The 10,929-nt window shown below is 43.0% G+C and overlaps 1 protein-coding gene across 2 annotated transcripts; it reads right to left on the reverse strand.

Annotated features, from left to right (window-relative positions):
* Positions 1 to 4,848: 4,848 nt before the first annotated feature.
* Positions 4,849 to 8,658, reverse strand: LOC148033848 (uncharacterized). 2 transcript variants are annotated; one of them, XM_087681858.1, is made up of 3 exons: positions 8,199 to 8,658; positions 6,650 to 8,092; positions 4,849 to 5,897 (listed from the first exon to the last, which is right to left on the reverse strand). In XM_087681858.1, the coding sequence occupies exons 2-3, from the start codon at positions 7,575 to 7,577 to the stop codon at positions 5,128 to 5,130; spliced, it is 1,698 nt and encodes a 565-aa protein (XP_087537984.1). In that variant the 5' UTR covers positions 7,578 to 8,092; positions 8,199 to 8,658; the 3' UTR covers positions 4,849 to 5,127. The 2 variants fall into 2 exon arrangements, with proteins under 2 accessions (XP_087537984.1, XP_087537983.1); XM_087681857.1 differs by having other exon boundaries at positions 6,650 to 8,097.
* Positions 8,659 to 10,929: the final 2,271 nt, after the last annotated feature.

Below are 10,929 nucleotides of genomic sequence, written 5' to 3' on the forward strand. Positions count from 1 at the left end.
AGCTTATTGAAAGAAGTAATGATAAAAACAATGAAGCTTATCTCTGGTTTTCAACGACTTGATGAAGGAGGTGGATGCGTGGTCCTCTGCTTGCAGAGCCTGGTCCTTCGCGATCTAACAGTAGAAACAGGGGTTCTTGATCGCCAGAAGTCTGCCTGTATTGACGGTTCGCGATGAGATTGACTGTAGAGCCCGATCGTTCTTGGAGCTCCGCCTTCGCCCGAGATTGGTAGCGATTGGAAGCTCTTGATCTTAGCTCCGCTCTGATACCACTGGTGCGCAGATCGGTCGCAGAATGCTCACGTAGTGAATCCCGGAAGGTCCCCAAGAACAATGAACTCTACCTTTTTGCACAAAAAACAATGTAAAAGCATGCACAACAAGAAGCAAGAGACCAATTGGGTTCAATCTCCCTCCATGCCTTATGTGAGCGCTTCACAAAGCATGTATTTTATGTATATTTCAATCTTCATGCTCAATAATAGCCCAATTTACAAAAATATGACAAGCTTTTAGCTTTTGAGTTTGCTTTCTACAAAAATAGGAAAATAAAGCTAATGGACGGTGCCCATAGAGTCTGGCACGCCCAATCTCAATGTCCAAATAGAAATAACATATCCATGCACATAGGCGCATACAAAATAATAATCAATAATCAATGTCTCAATAGACATAACAAAATATAGGTGTAGCACCTATCAAAATATAGTCCAAAGGTCGAATACTCGCTAGACTCCAATGCTTTCCTCCGCCACTGCTGCTATCTCTACACATCAACTGAAGCATTCACAATCGTTAGTAAAATAATACAATTAAACCGACAAAAGTGAATACCTAGCAGTCTTCAGCTACATAAATAAATCAACTGGTTAGAAATAAATCCTAACCTTAATTTATTACGAGTGCGTACTCTAAACTCATAAACGTTTATTAATTTAATATGCATTTTGCGGAATCACCCGCTATGGAATCACCCACGTACACACTAAATTAATGAAACGCCCGAAAAGGACAGGCGTCCCCATCAACTTCTCGCACAAAGAATCCTCTTTGTGTATGAGCCCCGGTCATCTAAGTTTGCGGAATCCACCGTAAAACCTCACGGAATCCACCGTGGAATATGCCTCCTGGCATCAACAATAGAGAAGTAAAAAACTTAAAAATATATGAGAAGTCAAGAACATAAAAGTAGTGCCTTACAATGTGAGGAGAAGAATTGTTGAGTAGTCCTAGGAGGTAGCTTCATGTCCTTCACACCATACACATATTGAACCGTTGCAAGAAGACCGCCAACTCAAGACTCTCGAAACCCAAGCACTTTTTTCCCTTCCAAATTATAGTATGCCATGATGACGAATCCCATGAAACCCTATTGTTGAAGGCTGCATGTAGATCCATGAATTCTTCTTGAACAATGCTCTTTTCCATTTTCCATGTTTATCCTTTGTATTATGTACATAGACAACAAATATGGAATTGCAAAGTTGCCTTTGCTGACATGTAGATGTCATTAAAATGGTAATGGAAGTAAGGAGGATTGTGTGGCTATGGCTGTGCAACAACAAAATGAAAAATTTTGTGAAATGGAAGAAAGAAAATTACCATGGAAAAAGAGAGAAATCGGGTGTTGGGTGCTATGCTTGGGATTATACGGGAGTTATGTTAAAGAAGCTAGGGGTTATGTGGCTATGACTATGTGAGGATAGAAAGATGAGAAGATTTATGGAATGAAGATAAGAGAATGACTATGGAAGAAAGAGAGAAGTTGGGTACTATGTGGCTATAGCTAAGTGGTTATGGCTAAGAGAAGCTAGGGATTGTGTGACTATACTTGAGAGAAGCTTGGAGCATAGAAAGCTAAGAAGATTTATGGAATGGAGGAGGTAAGAGAATGACCAAACTGGAAGCATGTCTTGCGAAAAGACACCAAAAATTGTATCTTTAAACTCTATACATCATAGGAAGAGGTTTTGGGAGAGAAAATTCCATTTCGAGAGGACAAGAGAGTTTTTAAATTTTGGGTCACCTTTTTTTACACCCAATGAGACCCACCTGACATGGGGTGGTAAAAGCGAGGAAGGGGGAGGGCTAAAAGGGAATATAGCAGGACAAGCCTACAAGTGGTAGGGACAATTGAAAAGGGGAGTGGATAAAATGTGCACACCACCCCTCTCTCATTGGTCCCCCTAAAATCTCTTGTCATTAGTGGAGTCATTAAATCTTAATCTAAAGGGCCCTTTTGGAGTCTATATTTCCCTTAATGATCCTCACTTAAAACCTTTGGAAGCACCCCTTCTATACTTAAGACATACTCCTCATGTAGCTTCTCTACTATATGGCAAAAATTTCTCATCTGCGGATACTTTTTCATTTTATTTGCTCTTGAAATGTGTCAATTAATACTCCAAAAATAGACATACGACCTGACTCTCTTTAACAAAATTAGAATGCTCATTGTATAGTGATTTTGTAAAAAGAGAAACTTTTCAAGTGCTCAAATGTATGTGGATGCAAAACAAAAGTGTCTAGTAATATAGAGTCTTAACAGAGGATTTGCACAGTCCAAAATCATGTGGTTATAGAAAGATCTAAAACTAGACAGTCCCTACATAATTTAACCCTTCAACCATCTATAATAAGCTCTTAGAAATTGAAGTTGTGAGATCATGCAATAACATTGCTTTGATGTCACCATTGATAAGAACCAATGATGAATAAGTATGCATTGGAAGATTTGACACGCAATATATGTATAACCATATGTGTTAGAACTAAGAATATTTTATGGTAGATTGCACGAAGTCCTAAATGTGTAAAACATAAATAAAAAAAGTAACTCTTGAATAACTCCATAGCACCATAACTCTAGAAACTAATAGCCACAAAATAGCATACATGCAAAACAAAAACTCAAGTAGCTTGCATAGCATAACTTGGGCACATGCAAAGTAACACTATGGAAGCTCACCTTTAGGTTTTGTATCGGACTTCTCTTTATCACCAAACATGAATGAGATTCTCTCTGATTGCTCAGTTATCCTTGCTTGCACGAGTATTTAGGGTTCACTTCTCCTCCAACACAAATTGCAGTCTCTTGTTGATGTTGTGACGAGATTTCATGCCCTCCTTACCTTTCCTCTTTGGAACCTTCTCTGGGTGGATTTAACTTCTCCCTTTATGGAGTCCTCATAGCAACATGGAAACTAGGTGCAAAGCACCAAAAAGCTTGTAGGCACAACAACAAGGCTTTATGGTTGCATTGAGAAGTTAATGGCTAGATGTTTGTTGTATCTAGGGTAGGGAAAGCTACACATGTCTGCACTCTCAATCGATCTCCCTCTCAAAGTGACAAGATTCAAACTACACAAGAGAAAACGCTTTGCAACAATTTTAACTCCACTCAATTCCACACCCCATCATAATGACACTGTAGTTCGTAATAATATAGTTTGAGCCCTTCCCCTTTTCATGTTTTCATGCACCTTGTTACTTCTTTCCCCTTTAGCTAAGTAATAACACACACACATCTTATTTCACATCACTTTGGGCCCCAATATTTTATGACCACCTAAATATTCGAAGAATGTTAACTATCCTTATTAAAGCGATTCCCTTCAAAATCCAAATTAACAAATGATGGAAGCACTAACTAGGTAGAAATAAAAGTGGTGCTTTATTGTACTACTAAACCATACTTTCACCCTATGTTACTAGATTTTAGGCATGTATCTGTTATGATATTAGGATAAGGACGAGGATGATGAGTGATCTAAGGCTAGGGAAACAATAGCTCACTTAAACTACGGACAACCAAGACACATGTCCTTGTGTGATTGCCCAATATTAAAAAAGTCAACACTATAACAAGACAATCGTAGCCTTGATGCCCTTGAGTCTCTTTACTATTGAAATGATCAAGGACAAAGATGTCCTTTCCATTCCAATCAATGCTATCACTAAAGCAAAAAGTAAGAAAGCTAGAATAACCATCAAGGGACCAACCAAAATAAATGGGTCAACAATAGGGAAGAAGAATGCTAAGAAAAGTATGTTATCACTAAAGCAAAAAGTAAGAAGGCTAGAATAACCATCAAGGGACCAACTACAATAAATGGGTCAACAATAGGCAAGAAAAATGTTAAGAAAAGTATGCTAAACTCAAATTGAAAAGTGAAGGCTTGACTGCTCAACAGAGCATGGCTCCTATATTGGCTATAGAGAGCACAACAATAGCACTTCAAACAGAGAATGCTACTACAACAAAGGTGGGAGAATATACCAGTGCCATCTTTGTATTTTCATTTAAGAAGAGGAAGACCAAGGCTTTCTTTTACATCCTTTAACCTTGTACAAGTTGGTCATTGTATCGTAGAAGGCTACTCTAAAAGGAAACTTTTTTCAATGAGCAACAAAAGCTCAAATTTCATCAAAGCATCATAATTTGGCCCCAACCATGCTTGCCTTACCTACATGATATGATAATAAAGTTTTCTAACACCACTTAATTTCATATTCCTATTCAAACTTCTAATTTCTTGTCATTCCAAATTTCTTGCTATTAGTTGTTTGGGAGATGCAAGTTTTTACACAAATCCCTTCCCTTAGAGTGCATGTGAGGTTAGTTTTGCTTATGTGAAGAGAAAGTTGTTTGAATTGGTTGTATTCATTTGTTGACTTTATCTTCATAAGGAAATGAGCCTTTAGTAGGCAATTGGCATACAAGTGTTTGTAAAAGTAGTCAAATCTTTGAACATGAGAAGGTTCCCATGTGCTTTTATCAAGCATTGTGCCTTTTAGAGCATATACAGCTATTATAATGGTATGGTGACAAGGTGATTCCACTTGCAACAATTACCCCTAGGTTAAACTTAAGTTGAATGCTTACTTTTAGGAAAGAGTGCTAGTAACAAAGTGCTATGCATGCCGTTGCTCCCTAAAATATTTAAATATATTTTTGTAACTCTGGTAAGGAAGGGAGAGAGAGCGGTATGCGTTTGCCAGAAAAAATAGAACTCAAGTGTACATTAGGCTGTGCAGTTATTGGCTGCGGAGAATTAAGGAATATACACGCACGATCACACGCACAAGGGGGTTGAGGTGGGGGTGAGGAAACCAAGGTTGGAAAAATCAGCATCGGTAGATGACCACGAAGCAGGGGAGGATGGCGCGAGGGTTGAAGACCGTGAGCTCCTCGAACTTGGAGTGGAGGCCAGACCCACCGGCGGCGGAGGCTGTGGCGGTGCCAGCTGTCGTCTCGCCGCCGGCCACGGAGTCGAAACCGGCGGAGGGAGGGGACGGGGGGCCGAGGTCGCCGCTGACGTGGAGGGCCTTGTGGACGCGCCCGGCAATGACGCGGCACACCAGCATGGCGGAGGATGACGGGCCGGCGACGTGGGCGGTCTCGTCCAGTAAAGCCCGGTGGGCCCGGCCGCTGCTGGCGGTGGTGAGAACCCCGCGGCGGCCGGCGTCGGTCATGACGGCGGAGAAGCCGGCGCGGATGATGCGGCAAACGGAGCAGGTGGCGGAGGCGCAGGCGGCGGAGCTGGGGCCGGGGACATTGGGGTCGGTGGGGGAGGCGGGCGGGAGGCCGCACTCCAGCGTGGCGCCGTAGAAGCGGAGGAGCTCGTTGCCGTCGGCGAGGCAGCGCGGGTGCTTCTTGCTGCTGCTGCCCGGCTGCAGCTTCGCGGCCCGTGCCTTCACCCCCTCCCGGTAGTCCTCGAACTTGGCCAGCGTCTTCCCGAGATTGTTCACCTTCAGCACCCGCTCTATCCTTACTGGCGCCGGCGGCCCCATCCCCCCGCTGGACCTCTTCTGCTCTGGCCCGCCCGCCCACCAGCTCGTCCTGAATATTATCTCCACCACGTTCCTCGACGAATCTCCCACCTCCAGCTCCGTCACTGCATGCAATATCCGTTCCCCCCAATACACACACGCACAGTCAATATTTCTTTCTGTTCACCATATTAGCATCATTGTCTTTTCAACCATGTCATCATTGCCCTTTTCACCATAGCACCATTGCCTTTTTATCACCCTGACCTGCCCTTTTTAATCACCATCCTATCGCTTTTCATCTTTTAATGCCTCCCCCTCCCTTTCGCCCCGTCCCCCCCAAATAGTTTTTTCTATCACGCAGCGTATCAAGCTCACGCACTTCCACGCGTCACTGTTACAACCCAGTGGCCAGTGCCCACACCCCCTCTACAGGTAACTTCAGAGTAGAAAGAACCCTAGATATATATATATAGCATAACTGTTTAATGCAAGAAGCAACGTAATTGCTTACATCCAACTTTAACCTAAAGATTCCACTATGACCTCCTATTCTTAATGAACGAAGGCCAAATTTTCCAATCGTAGCACAATTGCTGCAAGATACCCCTGCGCCATAAGGACCTCGGCACATGCCCTCCAACAACCAACCACAAGTTGATTACCAACCCGGCCAATAATATTGCAGACGCTAATTAAGAATTGGAATGTAATAACACGCTCATCCAGATTATTGGCTGGACATCGCGAACGTTGGCTAATATGCGGGGCCAATTGAATTCATCATGATCGAATCCTCATGATGGACTCATCGTGATCGAAGAAGGAGAAAGTAACTTTAATAATAGCTATTATCTCAGTTAAATCATATGCTTACCTGCATGTTTGAGAAGATGGTGCTGTTGAAGGGCGTCGTATCGAGGGAAGACATCGCCGCATCTGTGGCAGACGGGCTTAGCAACGGGAGGCAGAGGGGGGGAGGAGGCTGCACCACCGTTGCTGGAATTAGGCGCAGATCCAGAAGTCTTGTAGACGGCGAGCGAGACGGCGGGGTTCTTACAGTCATAGCACCCGGAAAGTCTCTTCAGAGAAGAAGACGATGACGAGTTAGAAGACGAGACGTTATTGTTATTGCTGGCAGCTTTGCTGCTGTGAACATTGCGGACAGGAGTGGAGGTCTGGCTGGGGTACAAGTGATGCAGTGGCGTGCCATAGTACTGGCTACGGCTGTATCTGGAGGAGGGCATGTAAGGGGAAGTAGAGCCGTTGCTATAGCCGGGGCCGCTGCTGATTAATCCGTAGCTGGGGCTGAAATCGGGGTCGTGGTAGTCAAGGCTAAGTTTAGGCGGGGCGGAGGGATCATGGTAGGGCTCGCCTCTGAGGATGGCCTGGTGGGCGGCGCTGGCGGTGGAGTGGACGAAGTCGTTGCTCTCGAGGGAACGGGGGCTGCTAAAGTTAGCGGGGGTCCGGTCGATGCGGCGGCTGCTGCCGTTGATGACGTCCCGGAGGTTGGCGATGGACCTGGAGCACCCCGATCGGTAGTACAACCTCGACCGGCTGCTGACGTGGAACACCGCCGCCTCGGCGGCCGCATGGGCGCTAGCGGCATGCGCCTTGCTCGCCGGCGGCGGCGCCTCCGCCGCCGCCACTACATGAGCTGCTGTCGCTGCCGCTGCTGCTGCGCCTCCTCCATGATGGTGATTATTATTGATCGCCTGCTGCTGCTGCTGCGGATCATGTACTTCGCCTGGTTCTGACTTGCACACCAGAGATTTCTTCCACGACAGCCATGATGAGGCTGGCATCGCTTGTAGCTGCTGCAGCTGCTCCAATTCACCACAACTACTTTCTCTCAGGTTGATCACCCTCCACCTGATTAATAATCTTCTCTGAGATCTGTCGCTTCTGATTGAGCTGGAGCTGTTGCTCTCTCAATTATTGGGCCTCTTTCCCCATACCATATGCAGCTACCTGCTTTCTTAGTTACCTCTCCTCTTCCAGTAAACTATACCATTACTTGCTGCACATGCACCAGGACTTAATCTTCTTACTGTGAAACAACCAGCGCGTCCTCACTGTAAACTGCAGGGTGCCCTAACAAGCTACCTAATCACCTCCAACAAGTGCTTAATCAGTTGTCATTGTTCCCCTGCACCTTCCAAAATCATAGCCACGGCCATGAATTAAGCTAATCATTACTCTCCTTGTACATCATTCCGTCCTGCGCAAAAACTCTGTTGCTCGTCATCTAATTCTTCTCCCTTTCCAAAACGAATTATCATGCTCCAAATCCTGGTCGTTGGCTTGCAAGATGATTCAGCTGTCCTGATGAAGATCATGAAAAGTGTTATTACAGGTTTCAAATTGGCTTCACGGGAAGAAACATCTTATGACAAAGGGAGGGAAACAGAAGCATTTATTTTCACCTCGCACAGATCATGTCGAATGGCGCCAACATGTGCACAGTGATATAAGCTTGCCCAAACAAAAGACGCCTTTTGAAGTGGGAGCATATAAAAAAACTGTGAAGTACCTAGCCGATGATCATAACAAATAGCTTGCTCTACTGTAGATCAGTGTAGACCCTAAAGAGAGAGACACAGAGAGAGAGAGAGAGAGAGAGAGAGAGAGAGAGCTCTTAGCCAAAGATTACTTGTAGCTTGTAGCCCTTACTACTTAGTCATGGGTGAATGATGAGATATCGGGAAGGCCTTTTGGGAAACAACACCAGCAGCTATCGACCAACAAATGATGACCCAAGATTTGTAGGAGCTAAAGCTGCCATTATGAATAAGAGAGGAAAAACAGCATCTCCCGCCCCCAAAACAAGCATTCTACCTATAAAATCAGACTGATCTCATTTTCGTGCACGGACTCTGTTTTCACAAGTCATAATTGCTTTGAAGTAACGGTCTCGCGAGTCTGAACAGCGAACTCCTCTGTTTTATCATTTCTAAAGACAAGTTGCATTAAAGACATGCTCAGTACAGAGTATATAATCCAACTAATAAGGGTCAATTGTGCCCACCAAAAAGCAAAGTTTATGCCCAAGCCAACTGTGAAATGAAGTCAAAGAGATTGAAGCTCTTCAATAGAACTTAGAAGGTTTTTAAATATTTAGCTTTCGGCCCAAGGGGTCTTAGAGTGCTGCCACACGCTTAGTTTGTTTTTCATCCAAACATAAAGGTGGTTATATATTTAGTGAGTGGGAAAGAAAAAAGGCATGTCAGACCTTGCAAGATTACTTATTTGACAGGTAAAGGGTTTAGTAGGTCTGTGTGTGACCTCACTCTTAGCCTAATGGTTTGAGTTTTGGGTTCATGAAAAAAAAAATTGATAGTAGACACAAAACCCTTTGACTCAAATTTTGGAATGATTATTTAAAAAAAACCAAACTACATGTATTTGCCATATTTGTAACTAAATTTTTCATAAAGCCTTAGGTTTTTAGCTTTCTTTTTAAAACTTAGAGTTCTTTTTTGAAAATTTTGCAATTCATTTTACATCAAGAACTTGATTTTTCATGAACACTAGTATAGTAATGTGGGTATTGGAACTCAAATCTCGGTTCTCCCTCCCATAGCAACACAAATCTTTGCATGTTTCAAGTTTTGCAAATCAAAGTTTTCCTCATAACACTCGGCCTTTAAAAGTTGTTGAACATTTTGGACTCAAGCCGTAAGCTCTAGTGTGAATGGATTCATACCATTTAGACTCTGCAATTGCATTTTAAATGGTCCCTATATTTTGATGGAAATTGGAAGCTTGGTTTTTGACAAGCTTGCAACCACCCAACTTGCCCAAGCAAATTCTCATCTCCATTCAAGGTCATCATTGATGCCTCTCTCTCTCTCTCTCTCTCTCTCTCAGAACCTCATGGCTTCTCTCGTAGTTCAATTGCCTTCTCAAGAGAGGGGGAGAGGGGGGGCTTTTTATATGTATAGGGGATAGATACATACATACATACATATTTATATATCAACCTTCTCATCTACCCCTCCCCCCGTTGTATAGTGCTCCCCTCCCCCCCAACATGTCCTCCTCTCCTCAACCTCCACTACTATAGTAGGCCCAACCCCCCTCCCCCACATGAAGTCTAGGCTATTCCTCCCCCACCTCATTGTGTGTGTGTGTGTGCGTGTGTGTGTAACCACAAATAGTAAAACAATCTACTCTATGATACAATGAGAGGATTAAATGTTGCAGGTAGTACACTCCTACAACATCTATGGGGTAGTTGGCTATTCTTCAAATCACCCTAAGAAAAAGTATTGGAGTCACTTAGAATCGGCCCAATATAAGGGGAAGAGATTTAGGGCTAGTATGTAGTAGGAAGCCATGACTAATTTCATCTTAGCAAAATATTACCCTTGCTAAGAAGAGGATTGTTTATGTGCAATAAAAGATAGCTTAAGAAATATTCTTAATTCCCCAAGTTGATGGGGATAGTTAAAATATGTATAAGATATGTGTGTTTTTCTTGAACTACACATTGTACTTGTATAGATGTGTTGTAAAGATAGGAATTATGCAATGATATCAGCTTGAAAATGTTGTAAATGCAAATGGATTGCTTAAAATGGAATTACTATTAGTAGAAACAATTGTGCCTCAATATATCTATTCATGGATGTGATTGAAGAGAACTATCATGGATTTAGAATATGTAAATCTAGAAGATTTTTTGTGATATTATACTATCCCTTGAGTCTTGCTAGTGTTGGCTTTATTACCTAGCCAAATTTATTATTGTTGAGAGTGCAATGACCTACAACATGGGCTATGATGTTTTCTATTGAAGAAAGGTTCTCTCCTATGGTGGCAAAGGGCTAGATATAGGGGCAATGATCATGTTAACATTAATCCCATGCCTATCATGCATATGGGAAAAGAAATCCTATCAACAACCACAGTTTATGGGCATCGAATAGAAGTTGGTTCTAAAGAGGATAAGGGTAATGAACCCAAGATGGATTACTACATCCCTTCATGGAATATGAGTCTCAGATTGAGGTTGGAACCTAGGATGGATTGGCATGTCCCTTAGTGGAATATCAACTGTGAATTGAGGGATTTGAGAAGGGGTTGGAATATCCAATGATGGGATATTAGACTACTAGCTAAATAATTACATTTAATATTTTTAAGTTGCTAATT

Source organism: Lygodium microphyllum, chromosome 7 (genome assembly GCF_053477565.2).
Source record: "Lygodium microphyllum isolate KBCC chromosome 7, Lygodium_microphyllum_v1.1.10, whole genome shotgun sequence".
Classification (NCBI taxonomy): Eukaryota; Viridiplantae; Streptophyta; class Polypodiopsida; order Schizaeales; family Lygodiaceae; genus Lygodium; species Lygodium microphyllum.